Below are 23565 nucleotides of genomic sequence, written 5' to 3'. Positions count from 1 at the left end.
CCATTCTACATGTGGGAAAACTGAGGCTCAGAGAGGGAAGGTCAAGCCACTCAGCGAGCCAGGACCTCAATGTGGCTGGACAGGGGGAGTACAGGATGGTCCTCCCAGGGTGACCGAGATGCTGAAGCTAAGATCAGGGGCCTCCCACGTGCCCAGCTCTGCTCCAATACCTCTTGGAGGGAGCTTTAGCCCCTCCCCGACTCCCCATTTTATGGAAGATCAAATCAAGGCTCAGAGAGGTTACATCACAAGCTCAAGGCCTCAGAGCTGAGTGGGGGCTGGATGATGAGCTCTCCAGCCCCTCTCAGTGACGCGCTCTCAGAAACAGCGACCTCAGCGCCTGCAGACTCCAGGTTTACGCCAACCATGGCCCCAGGAGCCTGCCTGATGGAGGGCGATGGCAGATCATATATCCCAGGTCGTTCTCAAAACCCCTCCACTTTCCTCACTTTCCATGGCCTCCCCAAACATCTGCCCCACTCCTGTTCTCTGAGGCCACTGGCTACAGCCCCCATGCCCAGCTGCGCAACAGAACAGACTCCTCTGTCGTTCAACCAACAGTCTGGTCCTTTATTACTGGGCACCACTGGCTGGCTGGGGACCCCCAGAGATGGACGACCCTCAATCTCGGGCCTCTGGCCAGCAAAGCAAGGCATCTGTGAGCCATTTTATAGGTGAGAAAAACAGGAGCAGGAGTGAGAATGGACTTGCAGGAACAGAAGTGGGATCCCTGTCCTGCTCTGAGACTGGCCAGGATGGCTCCCACATTTCAGACTGTCCTTCACCCCCAAGCAGTGCTGAGAAGGCCCTTCTGGCAGGAAAGGACCTGGGGGAGGCAGGATGAATGATGCCAACGCTGTCAGCTGGTGAGGGGAGCAGGAGGAGAGGAGGCCGGGACCCAGAACTGCTTTCTGCTGTGCAGATGCCTCACCGATGCCCCCACTTACCCCCTATTCTGTACCTGGGGCCCATCAGAAAATACCTCTTGCTGAGGAAGGAATCTGGAGTGCAGAGCAGCAGGCATGGCTCTCCCCTCACTTCCTGAGTCACACGGCTCACCCAGAGTCACAGCCCAGACTGAGCCTGGGGTCATGGTGCCAGGTTGCCCTTCTGGCCGGTCCACAGCTCTCGGAGCTCGACATGGCAGCCCAGGTCCCGCAGGGCGGCCTTGGCCACATCCTCACAGTCTCGGTGAGTGGCACGGGCCTGCGAGATGAGCGCCTCAGCCCCCAGGTCCAGGAGGGGCTGTGAGAAGGCCTGGCTGCGGGCCACCAGGTTACGAATCAGCATGCAGGCCTGTTTCTGGAAGGGAGAGCAGAAGAGGAGCAGCTGTGAGGTGGCAAGTGGAACCCTGAGGAGGGTCCACTCTGACCTTGGGGTCCTCATCTTTACACAATGGGACAATGACGACTGCAGCCAACATTCAGCGGGTGCCTATGCTGTGACTCATCAGCCTGGCTCATCTCTACACTTCATCCTCTCAGCAGCTCTGAGAGGCAGGGCTAATTCCTCCATCTTCCAGGCAAGAAAACTGAACCTGAGGGTGGCCAAGTGCTTGGCAGGTAGGGCCAATCCCTCAGGTGTGGGACCCTCAGTCTCAGAGCAAGATTCTCTGACGGTGGCAAGAGCCTGGGCAGGGGCCCCAGGCGAGGAGGGCAGCAAGACAGAGGGAAGAGCAGGGTTGTGCACAGGGCCCATCTGTCAGTTAACATCCTTACTCAGTCAACGTTTGTGCCTTGCCTATCTGCTGTGTGTGGGTGGGTACCGCGAAGCATCCCAACATGGCATCCACCATCAGCAGGAGCGCATGTGAGTTGCAGGTGAGGGGCTGCCTGGCCAGAGCAGTCTGGAGAAGACAAAGTGATGGGCGAGCCCATGGCACAGTATCCCAGAGGGACCAGCAAGAGCAGTGGTAATGGAGGCTGGTGAGTCTAAGGACCAAGGAGGAGGCCCCTGTGCTGGGAGGGTGCGAGGAGGGGAGCAGGGAGAGCCCTGGGGGGCTGCAGACAGGAGCAGGGGCTTCAGGTGGGGTGCGTGTGGCCCTGTCTACAGGGCAGTTCTGCCGACTCCCCAGCAGTACGTGGGCAGTGGCTCCCACACACGGAACACAAAGGCGCAGCCCAAGGCGGGGCAGAGAATCTTCCAAAAGCACAAGCAGATCATCTGCTCTCCCCCGTCTCCTCCTCCTCCTTCCCAGATCCGTCTAAAGGGACTGTTAGGAAAGGAAAAGATCAAATGCCGGAAGAGCAAAGGAACAGGAAAGGAGACAGCCCTGAGCACAGCTTGGAAGATGGGAAGTAAATGCAGAACCACATGGGCTGGGGAGGAAAGAGATCCCACAAGGCTTGCGTCATGAGGGGACAGGGACAAGGAGGGCCTGTGTCCTGGCCCCCACATGCCCACAAGCCTCCTGCCCGCCATCCCCCCATGCCCACCTGCACGCCAGCCTCCTGTGGGTGTGCCTTCATGGCCTCCAGTGCAGCCAGGGCCCCGCCGCCCTCCACGATGACCCGGCTGTTCTCTGGCTTGCGCAGAGCCAGGACGCACAGGGCTGCGCAGCTCTGCTCACACACCTGCGGGGTCAGTCATGGGGATGGCTGAGACAAGGCAGATGGACAGACAGGTCCTGGCCCCCTCACTCGCCCTGACCCCCTAGCCTCACCCTAGCCCTGACCCTGCTTGAAGAAATTGGAAAGTGATCGTGCAGGTATGGATACTGACCTGGGACTCCAGCCCCTCCGCTCCACCTTGTGTGCCCCCTGGGATGGGTACCTGGGGGCTGGCCAAGTGCTGAGTCATGGCAGCCACGATGGACTCCGTCCCACCAGCACGGACGATGGCATCCTTCACATCATCATTGCCCGCGATGGCCCGCAGGGCGCTCAGCACTTGCTTCACAAGGTCCTGCACGGAGTGATGTGTGGGTCACGCCCTGACAGCCCCCCTCCCACACTGCACTAGGCACTGTTTAGTTGCTGGGTTGTGGGAGGGGGGGTCTCAAGGGAGGGTCTGGGGGCTGTTTCACCCACTGTCTGAACAACAAGTGGGGCCACCTTGGGGCACGCAGGCTGCACGCAAGAGCAGGGTTATTACTTGCTGTATAGAGAAGACAGGGGAGGCTCAGGGAGGTGGACCCTGTGGTTCAGGCCACCAGCGCCCAGGCCAGGCATTTGGACGACCTTGACAACCCCACACACAGAGGGGGCATGTGGCTCAGGTCAGCAATCAGAGCACGGACCTCCCAGCCAGTCGAGTCCCCAGATGGGCACTGACCAACCTGGGTTGAGGACAGTCAATCATACACTGTTGGAACTGCTGACCACCCCAGTGAGGGGCAGAGAGGCAGAGCTGAGAGAGAGACAGAGACAGAGACAGAGAGAAACCAAGCCCCCACCCCCCGACTGACCAGGAGTACAAGCAAAGTGTTTCCTCAAAGTGCTTGATTAAGTCAGTTCAAATTCAGCTTTCTGCTACTTGCACAGGAGCCTGGCTGACATCATCAGCAAGACTGGGGGTAGTAGCACCCTAGCTGCCACAGGCCAGGCATCCCTGCCCTAGCCTGGGCACATGGAGAGGGAGTTGATAAGTGACTGTTAGATGAAGGAATGACAGGTAGGGGTCTTCGCCAGGTTTTACAGATGGGGACACCCAGGCAGCGAGGGGTGGGCCTCACTCAAGCATCACATACCTGAGCTGTGGTCTAGGCCAGCCCCCCAACACCCACTCCTGTTCCTCCCACTCCTGCTAGAAAATACAAAGGTGCTAAAGGACAGTAAGAGAGGGTGGGTGGGTCTGTTTTCCCCACAAACTTTAGTTCCTGCCTGCAGGTCAACAGGAAGTGAAAACCATACTTTGGTGCCGGGCTCAGGAGACAGAACTGGTATGTCCTGACTCAAGCTTGTCTGGCTGGCCAGGGCCCTCTGGGAGGCCTGGAGCCTTCCCCAGGCATCAAGAAAAATAACAGATCAAAAGCCAGGTGAGGGGGCTTCACCCTAAGATAGCTTTGGACGCCCACCTGGTGGTTGCTGCGGTCAGCCAGCAGGGCCACTAGGACACTGAGGCCCCCGAGGTCGACGACCATCTGGCAGAACTCGTTGCGCACGGCCAGGCGGGACAGGGTGCTGCAGAGCTCGCTCAGCACGCTGGGGTTGTCAGGGAATGCTGCGGAGATGGGGGAAGAGGAACTGCTGGGGTGAGGACAGGCAGAGAACCAGGCCTGGCTCAGAGCCAGAGGTCCTGGCAGGAAGCCTGCTCCACCGCGAAGTAGGCCCCTCTGCCTGGCGGGGTGGCCGCCTGTGCCAGGAGAGCCCCAGAGAACACCAGGGTTGCCTGGGCCTGCGGCGCCCCCTGCTGGCTGCTGGGGAAGACACGGGTACGCACCCTCCCTCCAGCCATGTCCCAGATAAATTCCAGACCAACTGATGATCTCAACTAAAAAAAGAGAACCGTAATAGCGCTATAATAAAACATCCGAGACTATTTCTATGATCGTGGGGTGGGAATGACCTTTCTAAGTGTAACAGGAAACCCAGAAACTATAGAGGGACACATGGATAGAGTTGTCTCAGGCAAAAGTGAAAAGAGACACCCAAGACGAAGAGCAGAGGCATGAGGGAGAGGCCTGCACTGAGGCCCACCCAGGGTCGGGGGGGCGAATAGCCATAATTTATACAGAACTCTGGGATGGTCAGTTCATGTGTCCCCCTGGCCAGGCCACAGCCCCCTGTGACGCCATGAATACTAATCTGGGTATGTCCTAGAGATATTCTCTAGACATGGTGACATCCACGACCAGCTGACTTTAAGTGAAGGAGGAGACCCTCGATGGTCTGGGTGGGCCTCGTCAAATCAGCTGAAGGCCCTAAGAGGGAAACTGAGGTTTCCCTGGGGAGGAAGAAGCTTGCCTGTAGACCGTGGTGCTGCCCCCTGCCTTCCCCACAGATTTCAGACTCACCAGCCCCACAACCACGTGAGCCAATGCCTTGCAACAAATCTCTCTCTTTATATAACAAATATATACACACACACATAAACAGATATACATACATATTTACATCCTACCAATTCTGTCTCTCTGGTGGAACCCTGACTGATACAGGCTCCCATAAATAAATAAGAAAGATGCAAACTACCTCTCAGAACAAGGAGCCTTACTGCACAGACAGTTGGGACCTGTTTTCCCTGTCTCTGGAGGTACAGAGGGGAGACTGAGGCAGACCCACCTCTCCGACAGACAGGGCTGGAGACACACACACAGGCTTGGCCATGGAGGGGGAACTCATTCTTCTGGCACCTTCTGTGCACTGGACCCCAGTCATACCTTTTCTGGTGGGTGCAGTGGATAGTGGGCAGGGGCTTTGGGATCCATCTGTCAGCGCTGTGACCTCCTGTGATCAGCTCAGCATGGTCAGCTGGAGTCAGGCACATGAGTGTGCACAAGAATTTGGGGCCAAGTATGAACCAAAGTGTAAACCTCCACCAGGGACTGACCCCAGTGAGTGCCGGCAACACTCCCTCATCTTTGGGAAACAGCACCCTCACGTTTCCCTTTGGAAACTCTTCCTTCCCCTCTCTTGGTCTGTGTATCTGGACAGAGCTGAGCCCCCTCCCTCAATAGCTCCAGAGATGGGCATGGGACCTGGTCCTGGCCAATGGGTGCTGGCCTGGAACCCTCCTGGAGCAACCAGGACTAAGGACGTTGTTTCACTAGGGCTACCATGCAGGTAGGACTAAGCCAAGGCAAGTGGAGCCTGGAGCCAGCCACGCCTGAAGCAGTCCTAAGCCCTGACTCTTACTCTTGCCACACTTGCTCCTACCTTTGGCGGCCTCAATGAGCACCTTCAAGCCTCCATTCTCCTGCACAATCATCTTGGCGTGGTCATGGGCGTGGCCAAAGGGCACACGGATGTCGTCATCAAAGGTCATGATGCGGAGGGCCCAGCAGGCCTCCTTGACCACATCGGCACAGTGGCTGTGCCGGACAATGGCACCAGTCAGCAGGGGCAGCACGCCAGCCTTCACCAGGCTCTGCCGATTCTGCTCGTGCTTCAGGCAGGCATGGCGCACGCAGCGGATCCCAGAGCAGGTCAGATCAGCCACATCAGCATTCTGGGCCAGCGTGGCCACAAGCAACTGCAGGCCTTGGGCATCCAGGAGGTCAGGCTGGCCATCGGTCAGGGCTGACAGAGCATTGAGGGCCTGGAGCAGGAGGCCCTGGTCACCCACTGCGGCCAGCTTCCAGGTAGCAAGGAGGATGGGGTAGGCCCCCTTCTGGGCTGCCAGGAAGCGGCAGGCCTTCTGCTGCTTGCACTGCTCACAAAAGCGGGCAAGGTGCGCTGACACCTCCTGAGGGCCAGAGTGGGCCACGGACTCCTGGAGGTTGTCCAGGGCCTAGGGGACACAGGAGAAATGCCAGTGTCAGCTCAGCCCCAAAAGGGCCACAGCGGCAGTGCTGCACCCCTGTGAGAGTCCCTCCTTTGGGATCTAGGCCTGCAGTGGAAGTTCAGTCCAGCTGTGGCAGCTTCCACATCTGTGCTTTACGGAGCTTTGAGCTTCAGAGGCCACGTAGAGAGGGAGAGACCCAGCCATCTCGGTGTCCCTGCCAAAGAGCCATACACGAGCACAGACTCTTAAATGTTCCAGCCCTATTTGCCATTGCATGCGAGGCCCCAAGTAAGACCCAGAACCATCCAGCTGAGTTAGGTCAACCCAGCACAATTGTACGAAACAATAAAATGGCTGTTGTTTTGGGTTGTTTGTTACGAATTTAGCACAATGCCATCTAGGAACCAAGGAAAAGATGCCCCTAACAGACGATGACGAGGTGATGTGTGTGGGATCACGTGTGTAAGGTCAGCCCTGCCCACAGGGGCTGCCCCCTCCTACCTGCAGGATGTCGTGTGTGGGCTCCTGGGGTCCACCTGCAGAGACTCTGGGCGCCATCTTTACAATGTTGCTCAGATCAACCCCTGTGGGGGGTGGGGGAGTCAGGAAACAAGCAACAGCCATCATCCTTATGGGCCTGCCGGAGTCACACCGTCTGTCCCTTCAGCTGGGACCACACTACTCCAGAGGCCCTCGGGGGTCTGCCTAGCTCCCCACCCTGCCCCACTCATCATCTGGGCCAGACCTAGCAGCCATGTCCACAAGGGGATGTGTGGTGTGGGGGGTTCTTTGCTCCTCAGCCCTGTCCAGTCAATGGGAGCAGAGCAGTAGTGAGGCTGCACGCCATCACTGCAGTGAGGGACACATTCTGCCTGGTGGGCTCAGAGGGGAGGGGACCTCATGGCCCTTTCCCTTGGGGATCCCAATGCTCCTCACTCTGGCTGCATCCCTGCCCTCAGTGGCACCCCTAAAGGAAGCCCCCATTGTGCAGGACACTTCTGGGTGCCCCTTAGCCCCTGTCCGTGTCTACCCCACTCTGTGCCCAGGATGCCGGCCTCTGACTCTGAAGCCAGACACCCGGGCTCCCTTGCCCTCCAGTGTCTGACTGGGTTTGGCTAATGGGAGCTGGACAAAAGAGCAGGGGCAGGAAGAGCAGGAGGGTAGGGTGTTCATCCCCAGCTCCCTGCCTCTATCAGGTGACCCTCACCCTCACTGTTGGGGGGGAGGGGTCCCTGTATGGCAGCATGGTCTCCTAACCCTGCCACACCACTGCAAACAGCCCCTCTGAACCACTCTCCACCACAGCCTGATTTGAGCATGTCACCTGTTCCCACAGGCTGGTGAGTGACACCCCCTTCTGCCACCACGAGCTCGAGCAGGGCTGTGGGTGAGGCAGGGAGCCCTGTTTCTCGGGAGGTGGTCAGGAAAAGGAAGTGATAATTAAAATGAGACCCACCTCAAAGGATCCAGCCCTGCAGATGTCTAGGTGAGGTCTAGGCAAGTAGAGGGTGGGTGCCAGCGAGGTGGGAGCAGGTGGCCAGCCTGCCTGTGGCAGAGCATGGAGAGGGTACAGGGCCCAGGCTCCCACGCCAGGCTAGATGGGGCCCCAGCAGGACATCATTCTCATGTTAAGAGTGGTGGACCAGAAGTGACTGTCAGGCAAAGACCCGAACCAGCGCTGGGACCAAAGCCACACCACCCTACCTTGGGATTCAAACTGCTCCACGGCCTCTTTCACTGCCTCCTCCGATCCCATCTCGAACTCCTCAATGTTCTCAAGAACAGCCGCATCGAAGGTCTCCTGGGTGATGCGCTTGGAGGCCATCTCCCGCCCTTCTACGTGGGGCCGCAGCTGCCCAGCAGCCGCTCTAGAGCTGAGAAGTTAAGGTGAGAAGAAAGCTTCACTGAGGATGAGAGGGCAGATGGGGGCCTGGCCACCATTTTGGGAGCATCTACCAGGGGCCAGAGCCCACAACCACCCTGGAAAAATTCTTACAACCTGGATCACAGGCCAGGGTGATATCCCAACAACCACAGAGCTTCTAAAGGTGCAGAAGAGGGCAGGAAGTTTACCACACTTTATCTAAGAAAGGAGAAATGCTAATATAATGTATGTCCTTATAGTGAGAAAAATAAATAAAATATGGATAAAAGGATATCTTAATATTATATATTAAAACATAATTACATACAAAATACATAACCACATAATAAAGTTACATATGTTTATAATATTATATATAGTATAGTATGTTTTATATATACTACATACTATAATATATAATATTATAATCGTGTTATTTTATTACGTGGTTATGTATTTTATGTATGGTTATATAACAAAACAATATTATGTTATAATAGTATACTGCTATAAAACTTCTAAAATAAAAATTAGTAATAATAATAAGTAAATAAAAAAGACATCTAAGTTAAGATTAATAGAAATGGTTACCTATAAGGGGAGGTAGGGAAAAGGGTGGTGAGGACAGGATTAGAAGCTGGATTATTTTCTCTCAATATACCTTGTTTTACAGGTTTGAATTTGGAACCCATGTAAATTCTTTACGCAGTTAGGAAAAGAAATAAACCAATGGAAACCAAAATAAAAATAAAAGCAATCGCTAAGGTTCAAGAGCAGAATGAAACCCATGAATCCAGCAGTGCATCCGCATGGATAGGGTCACTTCATGTGGTCTTCAAACACAGTGATGTGACCATACATTCTTAGTGGGGTACGCCCCAAGGACAGAATGAACTGCAAAAGAAAATCTTCAACAGTTTTCAGTAATCCTGTTATTGGAAATAGTAAGCAATGTTATTCTGAAACTAAGACAGATGCAGCAAATAAGTAATAATGTTTGTCATTAGGAACCAGTATAAAAGAAAAAAGATTCTTACAAAAGAAAAATCAAGGAAGTAAAAACTCAGGACTCCTAAATTTGAACCGAAAATACCAATACGAACTCATGCTGTATTTCATCTTAAGCAAACAAAAAAACCAATTTTCTAGTTATATCAACTGAAAATGCCTGGAGGAAATGATACCATAGCAGCAATGAGCACCCCAAACACCAACTGTGGTCTGTAAATACCATTTCCTGTGAAGAGTCAGGGCTCCCGGAGAAATGGCTGACTCCAGGACCAGGCAGGAAACAGGCCAGAGGGGCTGGAGCATCTTGTGAGAGCAGTATGCAAGGAAGCTTCTAAAGTCCATCGGGGTCAAGTCAAAAGACTGAGGAGCAAACCCTAAGGGGTGCCCGCTAGCTAAAGATGGAACAAGTGAGCATTAAAAAAACCCAAAAACCAATAGATATCAAAATCAAAATCTATAAACCCAGCTTATTCTTCTGAAAACTGGCAAATAAAGAACCCAGCATTTATCCTGCCTCCCTCGTACAAGTGGGCACAAGATTGTAAAGACAGAATGACAGAAAGTTCTGCTTTGTAGATCAATTCCAGCTAATTGACCAAGACAGACCAGGTCTAGATAATCACGGCCACAGCTGCAAAAACACGAAGCGCAAAACTGACAGGGAACCTGACAAGTGGACAGTACCTGCGTCCACTGCGTGATTTCACGTCATCAAAAGAGAAACCCAGCACCACCTGCCTCCTGACAAGAATGAAATGCACCTGTGAAGTCATCTTGCTGAAAACTCAAACCCAAATCTGACCACACATCCAATGGAACCTTCTGTGATGAAAAAATGTTCTGTATCTGTGCTGCCCAATGGGGCAGCTGCCAGCCCCATATGGGATTGAGCAGTTGAAATGTGGCTAGTGCAACTGAGGAACTGAATGTGTACTTTTATTTAATTTTAATTCATTTTAATGTAAATAGCCACATGTGATGCGTGGCTACCATATTGGACAGCAAGGTTCTAGAGCTAACGACTACTTTACAGGAAATTGAAGACAGAGAACAAGTCAACCAACACCACGGGGATGTGACCTGCAAAATCTCGACTGGGAAGGGAACTTCAACTACAGGACAAAAACCTAGGGTTTTCAACAAATAAATCACAAAGAAAAAGAAAGCAGGGGTGTCCATCAACAGATGAAGGATAGCCACAACTAGAAGGACTCACAAGTAAAATATACAATTATGTACTGGGGGGATTTGGGGAGAAAAAAGCAGGGGAAAAAAAAGGAGATTGGCAACAGTTGTTAGCTCAGGTGCCAATCTTTAAAAAAATAAAACAGATGAAGGATAAACAAAATGTGGTCCACCCACACAATGGAATATTATTCAGCTATAAACAGGAATGAAGTTCTGACACGTGCTACAACGTAGATGAACCTGAAAAACATCACGCTGAGTGAAAGAAGCTGACACAAAAGGCCACATAGTGTGTGATCCCATTTACAGGAAATGTCTAGAACAGGGAAATCCATACAGACAGAAGGGAGGTTAGCGGTTGTCAGGGGTGAGGGAGGGAGAAAGGGAGTGACTGCTCATGGGGACGGGGTTTCCTTTTGGAGTTATTGAAATGTTCTGGAATTAGACACTGGTGATGATTGCACAGCTTTATAAATATACTTAAAATCACTAAATTGCACACTTTAAACGGGTGAATACTAGAATACGTAAATTATAGATTAAAAAAAAAAAGTACTTTTCTGTTTAAAAACAAAAAAACAAATGAAACCCAGCACAGGCAGTCTTGAGGCCAAGGGACAGAATCAGCAGTTAGAGGACCTGCTGAGCTGGGGAAGTGCCTTCTCCTCTGCACTGATGGGGCAGATCACGGACAAAACGCTCAGCAAAAACAGTCAGTGATCTCAACAAGAAGGTCTCCAGGGTGCAAGCGGTTCGTTAACACCGAATATGTGCCACCCTCTCTTTTTAACAAAGGGGGAACAGGCCTCTGGTCCAGAGACTAGCAGAGGTTAACAACTTTTTTCATTTTACTTGTTTTACTATGTCTACCTTGTCTATTGTAGTAACACTACACTTCCATTTTGGAATTGCATCAAGTTTCCACTTAAAATACATCACTTTTTAAACTTATAGTAAAGTTGCAAGAACAGTACAAGAACACTGTATGTCCTTCTCCGAGCTTCATCAACTGTTAACATTTTGCCAGTTAATCTCTCTAGGCGAGTGTGTGTGTACCTACAAGTGTGTGAAACGTAAGCCATTTGAGATTATGTTCCAGGCATCACATCCCTTTCCTCATAAAGACATCAGCATGACTCTCCCAAGAAAAGGACACTCTCTTACACATTCACAGCACAACTGAAATTTAACACAGGGAATCGAACACTGATACAATACTATTTTCTAATATAGAGTCCCTGATCGACTTTCTTGATAGTCCTAATATCATCTTTTAAAACAATTTGTTTTTCTCTGGTCCCAGGTCCATTCTAGAATCACACGTCATAGAAAGGGTATTCGGGGGACAAAGGGGTACTAGGGCAGCAGTAGGGGAATGTGGCAAAAATCCATGTGCAATTTGGGAAACAGGCCACTATAGTGTACAGGTCTCTTTGCGGAGGTGGCACAGGAGGTGAATATTCCACTGGTGTTTGTGCAGATACTCAGGGGGTGGTGGCGTGGGGAACAGGCTCCAGGGCCAGGAGGGTGACTCAAATCCCAGGCCCTCCACTTAACCTCACATTAGTCAGTTCCCTCATGTGTGACACAGGGATCAATACAGAATCTACCTCAGGCCTGCAGTGAAAATTGGGCTGGTTAATTGCTACATAGCCTTTGGCACAGAGTAAAAGCTCCTTTCCTTTGTTGTTTAAGAGGGAATCCAGCCAGTTTATTGGGGGAAGCATCAGGGCATCAAACACCCCACCCCACTCCCTTGCAGATTGTCCCCACTCCTTTCTGCCCCAGAAGAACCAGGAGCCAGTTTAGGGGTTACTAAGGATTTCCAAGGTCAAACGTGAAGGAAAAGAGTAAGGATTTTGTTTATAAGATGAAGAGTTTCTCAGTGGGGCACCTAGGCTGGTGTGTGTGTGAAGGGTGTTCCTGGCCAGCTCAAAGGGCAGGAGCTTCCCAGCTGGGGGCTGCTGGAGGGACTCTGCTCCTGGCTCTGCCACTAGACATTGCTTCCACCTCTCTAGCCATGCTCCAGACCGGAGTGGGCCAAGGGTGAGTGGCCACTTTGTCACAGAGGCACAGTCTTAAAGGGGAATGTCATTACACCTATTTTACAGATGAAGAATCTGAAGGTCAGAGAGGGGAAGAACCTGAAAGAGGTCACATAGGCAGTAAGAGGTCTAGCCATCACACTATCCTGCCTCATTAACACTTTCCCTCCACCTGGACCCTCTGTGGAGCTTCCGTTAGCCATTCCAGGCCACTTCCCCCTGGGAACCCTCCCTGGTCACTCAGGCAGAACCTGTGCTCTCTGGCCTTGGCTCCCCCACCCCCATGAACCTCCCTCTGCCTAGTCCTGAGCTCCCTGAGCTGGAGAGGTCAGTGTCTGGCTCTGGGACCACCCCTAAGGCAAGTCTCCAGGGTCCCCTAGGTGCAGCACAAGGCTGAGGGTGGTGGGGATGAAAATACAGACCTGGAGCTCATGAGAAAGACAGTGCCTGGAAATGGGCATCTGGGAGCCACATGGGGAACAGCCCAGGCCAGGAGAGGGGAGAGACAGCACTACCAGTCCTGAGATGCATCCAACGTGTCCTGGGGGAAGGGAGTTAGCAAGGCCCCCAACTGACAACCAGTTTCCCTCTCTAAGCCAGGGTTCTGCTCATCAGGAAAACAGTGCCCTGACATGCCACGGACGCTGAATGACTCTTCATCATCTTCCATCTGCCACATCCTCCCTGGCTCAGGCACCATCCTCCTGGATGGGTGGCGTCACTTGCTTCCTCCCTGCCACACCCTGCGCCTCTATTTTCCACACAGCAGCCTAAGGGAGACTTGAAAGCACAGAGGCCAAGTCACTCACCTGCCCAAAATCCTGCAGCGGCTTTCCAACTCTCTCAAGGACAAAACCCAGTCTCCAAACCAGCACTTTCCCTACCTAGACCTTCTCACCTGTGCTTCCCCACCTCTTTCTCATCCTTCCCAGCTATCCAAGGCACATTCTTTATAACCACTCTGGTTAGAGCAACCCCCACTCTCCTATCGCATCACTCTCTTTTATTATTTACATATTACCTCTACTTGGAGCCACACGGTGCATTTATCTATTTGAGGGTGGTGGGATGAAAGTACAGACCTGGAGCTCATGAGAAAGAGTGCCTGGGAATGGTCAGTCTCCTCACCAACGAAATGTAACCTCCATGAGAGCTGGAGCCCAATCTGTTTTGTTCACCACCTTCCCCCACTGCCTAGGATGGGGCCGGACACACAGCAGGCACTCATGACATAGGCTATGACTGAATGAGTAAATGAATGAAAAGAAAGCGGAGGCCAGGAAGTGGGCGATTTTGTTTCCCAGCGGCTTCTGTAAGAGTATTTCCCTCCCTAAAACGAAGTCCCCGAGGGCGGCGCCACAGTCACCAGCCCGCCCCCGCGGCGCCCACTCCCTGCCCCGCGCGTGAGGAGGCTCAGCAGCCGCCACTTCTCACCCGGTCTCCGCGGCCACGTGGGGAAAGGGTGGGGCTCGTGGCTGTCACCGGCGGCACCGCCTCTGGTCCCTTCCGGCTGCCGTACCCGCGCAGACGCGCTGGCTCCACCTTGCCTCGGCCTTCCCACAGCAGGGCGAACAGCTCCTAGGGTGACCAAAGGTGACCGCGAGCGCAGGTAAAGCCAAGAGGTCCAACAGGTGGGCGGCGGCGGCGTCTCTGCCACCTTTTCCGGGACGCTCACGGTTGGTGCCGCCGCCGCAGGGAAACTTGTCGCTTCGGGAGCGTACTCCCTGAAGAAGCGGGCAGCGCGCCTGCGCAAGAGGGCTCCGCCGCGGCCACCTGCGCCTGCGCACAAGGGCTCGGCGGCGGCTTGCGCCTGCGCGGTGCGGCGCTGCGGAGACCGTTGGCTCATTTGCATGTCCCCGCCTCGCGCGGCGGCGGCGGCGGCAGCGGCGGCAGCGGCGGCAGCGGCGGCAGCAGGTGAAGAGCCTGAGGCGGCGGCGGGAGTGTCTCCGCGCGCAGTGGGCTCGGGGTGAGGCCCGGGCCCGGGCGTCGTCGGTGGGCGGCCCCAGGGGTGGGGGGCTTAGGCTCGGCCCCGAAGGCCCCGCATCTCCGCTATGGCGCCGCGGGGCTCGGCCCTCGGGCTGCGCGGTGGCCACGGCCTTGTTGGGTGGGCCTGGGGGGCGGTCTGCGGCTTTCCGGGCCCAACGCCCCCTTTTCTTCGTCCTCGGAGGCGGGTAGCAGGCGGGCCACGCCCGACGGGTGCATTCGTTCAGTCGTTCATTCATTCCCCCCGAACTCGGAGCGGCCGCGCTCTTGTGGCGATAACCGCGGCCGGGCGCTGCATCGGGCCCTTTGCCGTTTTTTAATTGGTTCGGTCCCCGTAGCTGCCCATTCCATAGATGGGGTAACGGAGGCACAGCAAGGGTAGCTCACTTGATTTGATCCGGGGCCTCCTGGCCCGGAGACCCTGCCTTTCGCTACAGAGAACAGGGGGCGCCCCAGGAAAAGGGCTGAAAGATGGGAAAAGGGAGTGATGGGTATAAGAAAGACTGTAACGCGGGGGCAGGCTTGGATCTTGAGGTTGGAGCTTTCAAGATGAAAGGATGTCTTGGCGGTTAAGGATGCCGCCGCTGGGTTCCTCACTGTTGCTTCGCAGTCATTTTTACTCGGTCTTCAGGGCTTTGTCCCCACTCCTAGTGTCCTGTTTGCCAGGTTCCAGTCCGGGCTGGCTGACCTTGGATGGGTCACGTAGCCTCAGTCCTCCTTTTCCTCTTCGGAAAAATGTCGTTCACAACAGGACCCACTTCTTCAGTGGGTCGTTGCAAGAAGTAAAGGGGAGTCCCTGTAGGGAGTCCCTTCCTTACAACAGGACCTAGTACAGAGCAAGCTGTCACTAGCTCGTTGTCACTAGTCAGGGCTTCCTCCACTCACTCATTGAGGGGCTTCTCTCAGAGGGGAGGTCGGTTCTCAGAGCTTCCTGGCTCTGTCTGTGAGAAGGGAAAATAGTGATGATGTCTTTCCTAACCACAATTTGCAAGGGTTGTGGTCCTGCTTCCCTGCACTACGTCCAGTGATGTGTGTTGCTTCGTGCAGTCTTCAGCGGCCCCAAGAAGATAGGACTGCTTTGATAGAGCTTGTAAGGGCTTCCGAGGAAATGAGAAGCAAAATAACTTGTCCGAGATCACTGTGCTTGTCTTGTTCCTTCTAAGCCAACACACACCTGTGAGCTTGGTGAGGGCAGAGGCCCCCTTAAAATAACCCGACTTCCCTCTCAAGTACCGTGCGGGATTATGGATCACTGCCTTGTTCCTTTGAGGATTAGGTGAAGTAGAAAGAACAGGCTCTGGGAGCATTAGTTGTCATTCTTAGTGTCTTTTTTCCACCTCTCACTACAGGTTAGAGAAACATGGCAGCAAGGCGAATTGCGCAGGAGACTTTTGATGCTGTATTACAAGAAAAAGCTAATCGATATCACATGGACCCCAGTAGTGAGGCTGTAGGCGAAGCTCTTCAGTTTAAAGCTCAAGGTAAATCAAAATGCTTGTTTTTTGCGGGTGGAGGATTTCAGTGCCTTGGGCAGAAGTATGCAGCTTCTTTTATTTGTTAAGGGGAGATAAAGTTTTCTTTGGGTCCACTTGTCAAATCATTATGCAGAAGTAGGTATTGTCAATATCTGGAGCCTCTACTCTCCAGGCACCCTCCCCCACCTAAAGAAGGCTTCTTGACTCCATCTCTTGGCTCCATCCCCACTACAGCTGCCGAGGTTTGGCCTGTATTCTTGTAACAATCTCCTCCTGAACAGTTCTCAGCTTCTGGCTTCATTCCCTGCAAACCTGTCCTCCCCACAGATCTATTAATGCCAACGTAGCTGGGCCAAGGCCCTGCTTGGACTCTTAGGGCTCCTCATTTCAGGGTTACATCCTCAGACAAGTGCAGGAGCATCCAGGTAACAGTGGTGTGTGCAAGACAGGAGGCTGTGACAGGGGGCGCCCTGTGGAGTTGCCAAGTGTAGGCCCTGCCTGAAAACATTCCCTTGGGAAGGTTTTGGAACATCATGCCAGCAGAATGAAAAATGGTGCCCACACAGATGGCAGGAAGACGTGGAAGTCCCTCACCACTGCCTCGAGGCTTCTGACCCTCACTCCCTGCCTGGGGCTTCGTGCTTCAGCTCTGCCGCCTGTTTGTGCTTTGAATCCCAGCTCTGCCTGGGTAATTCCCTCAGGCACTAAGACCCAGCTCACAGGAAGGCCCTGCAGGCCTTGAGGTTGATTTGGTTGCCCCTCCTGGCACAGGCGAACCCCCGGGGAATCTGCTGGGCACCTGCCTCCTCCAGTCCTCCTTCAGCCTGTTGTTGCTCTCCTCACTGCTGCATTAGCCCCTGAGCCATCCTCGGTGCGGGAGAGGCTTCCTTAGTGTTGGTTGAATGAGTCTAAACACTTGGATGGAGTAGGGATAACTGTTATTACATGCTTTGGACCTATAGAAACTGAGCCTCAGAGGCTGTCTCTGGGTTCTGAGTTTTCAAAATTACATGAGTAGTAATTTTCGGAAATTACAAGTTTTCAAAAAATTTGTGAACGTACAAAAATCAGGAAAATGTTCCTGTTATAAAAGATTGGAAGGATTAAGAAATATTTAAGAGTAAAACATAAAAAGCCTTTCATCTGCTTCCTTACACCTCAGAGGTAAGCATATCTGTGGTGATTTGTGCATCCTTCAATTCAAAAAGTGATATATTTTTGTAACCCTGAACACTTAGGTGTGTGTGTATGTATATACACGCATACCTATACGTATACATGAATACATATGTATGTGTATATGGAGATTTAAATCTTGATTTATCTTTATCTAGAGACTCAAACACCAATACATATCTTAGTTACATCAAGAAAGATTAGGGAGGGGGAAACTAGAATCCCAGCAGGATGCTAGACAGTTCTAGAACCATCTGTCTGTCACAGAGCTGCATGGTCCATTGGTCAGGCTTTCTCTGTGTTTCTGCTCTACGCTGAACAGTTCTGGTGCCTTGATGCCTTGTAAACCAAGGCATCAGAAAATCCTGTTGTGCAGAATCCAGCCACCACTCTACCTCTGATGCTGCCGCCCTCACCAGGCCATCAATACCTGGATTACCCCAGTGGATTCCTTGCTGGCACATCCATAGCCACTCTCATCCCTTTTGGTCTGTTCCTTACACAGCGGCCAGTAAGGTCATCCCTCTGCTCAGAACCCTTCTGTGGCTTTCTGTCTCACTTAGAGAGAACTCCAGCATTCCATCAAGGGCCTGAGTTGATCTAGTACCCGCCTTTTGTTTGCATCTCGTATCATAGTGGTTCCCTAACTTTTCTGCATGGTAGAATCATCTGGGGACCCTTTAAGAACCCTGATGCCCAGGTCACACCCCACCTGATTCATTAAGTCAGGGGACTCCAGTGTGCAGCAGAGTTTAGGAGCTGCCTTCTTACCACTTTGCCTCTCGTTCCCTCTGTTCCCTTCTGGCCATATTTGTGCCCTGCTGGTCCCACCTCAGTGCTTTGTTCTCACACTCCCTCTGCCTGGAAGGCTTCCCCCATAATCGCAGGGTCTGGCCCCTCATGCCAGGCCTCTACTGCTCAGATACATTGTTGTCAGAGCTGCCCTCCTTGACCAGCCTATCTAAAAATGGCTTTCCCTCTTCACATTCCCACCGCTTAATATTTCTTATGGGCACTTCCTTACACCTGATGGATTTTTGTTCACTGTTTGATTCCTTCGACTGACGAGTCCTGGAGAGCAAGGGCTTTGCTGTCTCCTTTTCCTGCTGTCACTTCAGTGCCTGGAGTAGGTGCTCAGTGAGTACCTGTTGAGAATTTATACAAGGTTCTGGCTTCCCGTGGCCTCTCGACCCATTACTACCGTACTCCTGGCATCTCTCTCTCCCTTTCCATTTCACTTTTTGACTCGGTAATAGATTCTGATTCAAAGCTAGAAAGAAGGTTCTCCATGAAAAGTCTTTCTGAGGCCCACTGTTTCCATACCCCCATAGTTCCCTTATGTTCCTAGCTTCTTACAGAGATTCTTTATACATGAACGAGCAAATGCCAATTTAGCTTTCAAGTTTCCTCATTTCTACATGGAGGAGGACGAAAACACGCACTATTCAGTTTCCATTGTAGCCTCTCTTGATGTGGCTTATTTCACTTCTGCCTTTCTCTTACCTGCATCAGTCTCTGTTTTATTCAAAGGATTAGTTGGCCCAGTGGACCTTTACGAGGGAGCGTATCAACCAGCTTTGGGTCAAGTGCTCAGCTGTGGCCCGGTCAGCTGTGGTGGGTACAGTTCAGCGTGGCTCCTACCTCAGTGGCACTGTAAGCAGAGAGTTCCTCGTGGGAGGCAGGGAGGATGGGAAGAGCCATGTGCTGTGTGATAGAGGTCGAAATACAAAGTGATCTAGTCGCAGTAAACAAGTCTAGGTTATTTGAGCACCAAACACCCTTCCCTGAGTCTAAAAGAGGCCTAGTAAACCAGACACCCGCAGAGCCAGGGCGGGGAGTCTGAATGAGAGAGGGGCCCTGCTGCCCAGCCTCGGGACACTGACGTCAGGGCAGATGCAGGCCCAGTACTTGTAGGTCTCTGTTTTTATAAGGAGTAAGTCCACATTTTTCAGGGAAACCACACACATTTTAAATGTTGGCAACAAATACGAATTTGTAAAATGCTCTTAGGCAGATAAAGCACTGCAGCTGGCTGGTGGTGTCTGGAGTGTCTGTTTGCAGCCTCAGGTTTAAAGTACCTCTGTTTCTTTTTGGATCTTTTATTTCAGATCTTCTAAGGACAGTCCCAAGAGCCAGAGCAGATATGTATGATGACATTCACAGTGACAGCAGATACACTCTGGGCGGATCTGTAGCTCACTCTCGAGAAACTGCCAGGGAAGGCCTGAGAAGTGATGTATTTCCAGGACCTTCCTTCAGATCAAGCAACCCTTCTGTAAGTGACGACAACTACTTTCGTAAGGAATGTGGCCGAGATCTGGAATTTTCCCACCCTGACTCCCGAGACCAGGTCTTTGGCCACCGGAAATTGGGACATTTCCGTTCTCAGGACTGGAAATTTGCACTCCGTGGCTCTTGGGAACAAGACTTTGGCCACCCAGTTTCTCAAGAATCCTCTTGGTCACAGGAGTATAATTTTGGTCCTTCTGCACTACTGGGGGACTTTGGCTCTTCCAGGCTGATTGAGAAAGAGTGTTTGGAGAAAGAGAGTCGGGATTTCGACGTGGACCGTCCAGGGGAAGCAGACTCTGTGCTCAGGGGCAGTGGTCAAGTCCAGGGCAGAGGCCAAGGTCTAAACATCATTGACCAGGAGGGTGCCCTCCTAGGAAAGGGAGAGAGTCAAGGTCTGCTCACGCCTAAAGTGGGGGTTGGGAAACTTGTCACCCTGAGAAGCGTGAGCATGAAGAAAGTACCCACTATAAATCGTATTACTCCCAAAACTCAGGGGACTAACCAAATCCAGAAAACCACTCCAAGTCCTGATGTAACCCTAGGGACAAACCCAGGTACAGAAGATATCCAATTCCCCACTCAGAAGATCCCTCTGGGGCTCAATCTGAAAGATATTCGGCTCCCCAGAAGAAAGATGAGCTTTGACCTCATAGATAAGTCAGATGTTTTTTCAAGATTTGGGATAGAAATAATCAAATGGGCAGGATTCCACACCATAAAAGATGATGTTAAATTTTCCCAGCTTTTCCAGACTCTCTTCGAACTCGAAACTGAAACCTGCGCTAAAATGCTCGCCTCGTTCAAATGCTCCTTAAAACCAGAGCACAGAGATTTTTGCTTTTTTACTATCAAATTTTTAAAGCACTCTGCTTTGAAAACACCCAGAGTCGATAACGAGTTTTTAAACATGCTATTAGACAAAGGTGCTGTGAAGACCAAAAATTGCTTTTTTGAAATCATAAAGCCCTTTGACAAGTACATAATGAGGCTTCAAGACCGGCTTCTGAAGAGTGTCACACCCCTGCTCATGGCCTGCAATGCCTATGAGCTGAGTGTCAAGATGAAGACCCTCAGTAACCCCCTGGACTTGGCTGTTGCCCTGGAGACCACCAATTCTCTCTGCCGGAAGTCTTTGGCCCTTTTAGGACAGACATTTTCCTTGGCCTCTTCTTTCCGGCAAGAGAAAATCTTAGAAGCTGTTGGCCTCCAAGATATAGCTCCATCTCCTGCCGCATTTCCAAACTTCGAGGACTCCACTCTGTTTGGGAGAGAGTACATCGATCACCTGAAGGCCTGGCTGGTTAGCAGCGGATGTCCACTCCAGGTCAAGAAAGCTGAACCTGAGCCCACTCAAGATGAGAAAACCGTTCCTCCTACCAAACCCGAGATTGAAGCCAAGGCTCCTTGTGGTTTGAGTGATGGTAAGGAAAGCAGCGAAAGTTTCTATTTGTTGTGATTTGTTGTTTTCCATGTTTTCTTGTAACATTTCTTATTCTCTTTGAGGTTTTTACACAGAGGTTCTTTAACCAACTATAGAATCAGAATTTTAGCAGAAAACTCTGATTGGCCCATATACATGTCTTCCATTCATTCTGTAAACGTGTTAGAAATCTGTCTACCACAGAAATCCTTAGACATTTTTGGGTCACAGACTCCTTTGGGAATCTGATGAAAAGCTGTGGCCCTTGCCGGGAAAAATGCACATATATTTGTACACAATTTTGCACTATCTGGGGGTTTGTACAGTCCTGCAGCCAAGGTTAAGAAGGCTTGTTCCAACAGGTGTCCCCCTGCCCCTGCCCCAGGTATTATCAGAAGGAAGAGTAAACACTGGGCACTGTCTCTGAGTCGTCTCCAGGCTCCTGAGGGAAAGAAATCACAAAACTCAGCCCCTCCTGTGCTGGGATTAGGGGGACATAGGAGAGGCCCCAGCCCAGCCTGGGGAGTCACGGAGGCCACAGCAGGCCATGTTTGAGCTGTGCTGAGAGACAGACAGGGATCAGCCAGTCAGTCCAAGTGGTGGAGGCACCTTTCCACCTGCTTGCTTTTCTAGACTGGCTAAAGGTCGACAGATCGCTTAGGCACAACTGGTAACCTGGTGTTAACAAGTCGATTTACTGGGGAGAGGAAAGGCCAAGAAAGACGTAATAGAAATAGAAACAACTGGCTGTTTGGTGTCCCTTTTCCCTCCTCCTTAGCTCCCAGGATGGATGCTCTCTCAGCCCAGACATCCCAGTGGTCGTGAGCAGACGTAGTGGCCATGTGACCAGCAAGGAAGCACTTTTCCCCCTTTACATTAGGAAGAAGTCCCTTTTCCTCCTGATGCAGTTTTCAGCTTCTCTTGCCCCAGCTGAGTGGGGAAGTCTCATTTGTTCCTGAATCTCTTCACTCCTCTACCCCCTCTCCAACCCCTGACTGCATTTGGCACTAGGTAGGTTCCACCATGGGTGGGTGGCCACACCTACTCCTGGAGGGGGAGTCTTCCAGAAGTGGGCTCGTTAGGGCTGCAGCGGAACCCCTCTTCCCCACGCCCCACAAAGTGGCAGAGTGGAAAGTCAGTGTAAGAACAATACTAAAGAACTTTGTATGAAGGAGGGAAAATTCGTCCATCACCTGAAGTTGCCCACCACTGTCCCCTGCCATGCTGCTACACAGGCTCTAGTCTGCTCTTTTACAGGCTTATCAAAGGCCCTTGTATGTGTTTCTGCAGCATTTGCTACATTATGATATTGACCTCACGTGAATTACCTCACCTTTCCCTTGATGTTGGACTCATGCTGCCTTTTACTAGAGGCTTCTGAGGCTGAGCAGAGCTGAGTTCCCTTGTAATTGGCATCTGCAAGCCTCGGCTGTCTGGGCAGCAAGTGGACGGCAGCAGTGCCCATGTCTCATTACTTCCATTACTGTTAGAAATGCTGGGATGAGATCTTTCGTTGAAGGTATTGATTATGACTCTTATTTTTATTTTTTATTTTTAAATCCTGCTTTAAAGGCTATGGTGTCAGAAGGAGGGTTTCTGGGCCAAAGGCTGGGACCCACTTTCTGGCCCTTGCTTATAGTCACCTTCTCTAGAGATGGTTGTGGTGATCCACAAATTGTGTTGTCTTGGAAAGCTTCTGACTTTGAACTCTTACTCTTCTGTAAAATCATGTAAAACTAGCAGTTCTATAAGATGTGAGCCAATAACAAAAAAAAAGGAAAGCAATTTCAAAGGGGAAATATTTGCAATAACATGACAATTGAAGGATCAATTTATCCTGTGTAAAGAGCTCACAGTGATAAACTCACAGCTGCAACTCCGACACGGGGAAGGACAAGACAGTGCAGTTACTCCACAGAACAAAGTGGAAGACCTCTCCACTTCAGGGGTGATTTTTTTTTTAAACTTTTTTTAAGACTATGGTAGTTTACAACCTTGTGAGATTTCAGTTGTACGTTATTGTTAGTCATGTTGTAGGTGCACCACTTCACCCTTTGTGCCCTCCCCCGACCCCCCCTTTCCCCTGGTAACCACCAATCAGTTCTCTTTGTCTCTATGTTTAACTTCCACCCATGAGTGGAGTCATACAGAGTTCATCTTTCTCTGTCTGGCTTATTTCACTTAACATAATATCAGTTCAGGGGTGATTTTTATTAAGTAAACTGATAAGCCATTCCGTGCTATTAAAACTAGCAAACATCAGAAAACTAAGCAACCTTATTATTTGAGGACACAGGTGCTCTTCTGTGTTGCTGGTGGCATTGTAAGTTACAATTCATATGGAAGAAAATTCACACTTTATGTTTCCTTTTCATATGTTTAGCAAGTATTTTTTGTGAACACTTATCTTGGGACCATTGACTTTTAATTGGGAAATTTTTCTTTGTAAGTTTATGTGTGTGTGTGTGTGTATGTGTCTTCTGATTACAGAAAACAGATGTATGTTTATTTTTTATAGATAAAGCACAAAGAAAATGAAATCCCTGATTAATCTACCACCCATAGATAACCTCCGTTAACTTTCTGGTGTATTTCCTTCTAATCTTTTTTCTATGTATCCGTATTTATGTATCTTTCCCCTCTTTCATATTGAGAATCACAACCTAGGTATTCTCTTTACATGTTTTATACCTAGATACATTTTATATCTTTACAGTTTCCTCTTAA

General features: G+C 51.3%; 2 protein-coding genes across 10 annotated transcripts in view; one reads left to right on the top strand and one right to left on the bottom strand.

Annotated features, from left to right (window-relative positions):
• Positions 1-544: 544 nt before the first annotated feature.
• ARMC6 (armadillo repeat containing 6) lies at positions 545-14065 on the bottom strand. Of its 2 annotated transcripts, none has more exons than XM_046671453.1 (8): positions 13927-14065; positions 8089-8258; positions 6886-6968; positions 5817-6390; positions 4016-4161; positions 2722-2904; positions 2436-2573; positions 545-1302 (listed from the first exon to the last, which is right to left on the bottom strand). In XM_046671453.1, the coding sequence occupies exons 2-8, from the start codon at positions 8207-8209 to the stop codon at positions 1090-1092; spliced, it is 1458 nt and encodes a 485-aa protein (XP_046527409.1). In that variant the 5' UTR covers positions 8210-8258; positions 13927-14065; the 3' UTR covers positions 545-1089. The 2 variants fall into 2 exon arrangements, with proteins under 2 accessions (XP_046527409.1, XP_046527410.1); XM_046671454.1 differs by having other exon boundaries at positions 2773-2904.
• The window catches only part of SUGP2 (SURP and G-patch domain containing 2), a 37693-nt gene continuing 28138 nt past the window's right edge, over positions 14011-23565 (top strand). For 5 of the 8 annotated variants that reach the window (XR_006890097.1, XM_046671450.1, XM_046671446.1 and 2 more), the window contains exons 1-3: positions 14312-14458; positions 15825-15956; positions 19235-20839. Coding sequence is in view for 7 of the 8 variants with exons in the window: in XM_046671450.1 (XP_046527406.1) it covers positions 15836-15956; positions 19235-20839 (1726 nt within the window). In the remaining variant the exon portion in view is untranslated. Of the gene's footprint in view, positions 14102-14275; positions 14459-15824; positions 15957-19234; positions 20840-23565 lie in introns of those variants that run through there. The other 3 variants (XM_046671449.1, XM_046671445.1, XM_046671451.1) reach the window with 3 other exon arrangements.

This window comes from Equus quagga, chromosome 9, assembly GCF_021613505.1.
Source record: "Equus quagga isolate Etosha38 chromosome 9, UCLA_HA_Equagga_1.0, whole genome shotgun sequence".
Lineage (NCBI taxonomy): Eukaryota > Metazoa > Chordata > Mammalia > Perissodactyla > Equidae > Equus > Equus quagga.
This window is presented reverse-complemented; position numbering and strand designations above follow the sequence as displayed.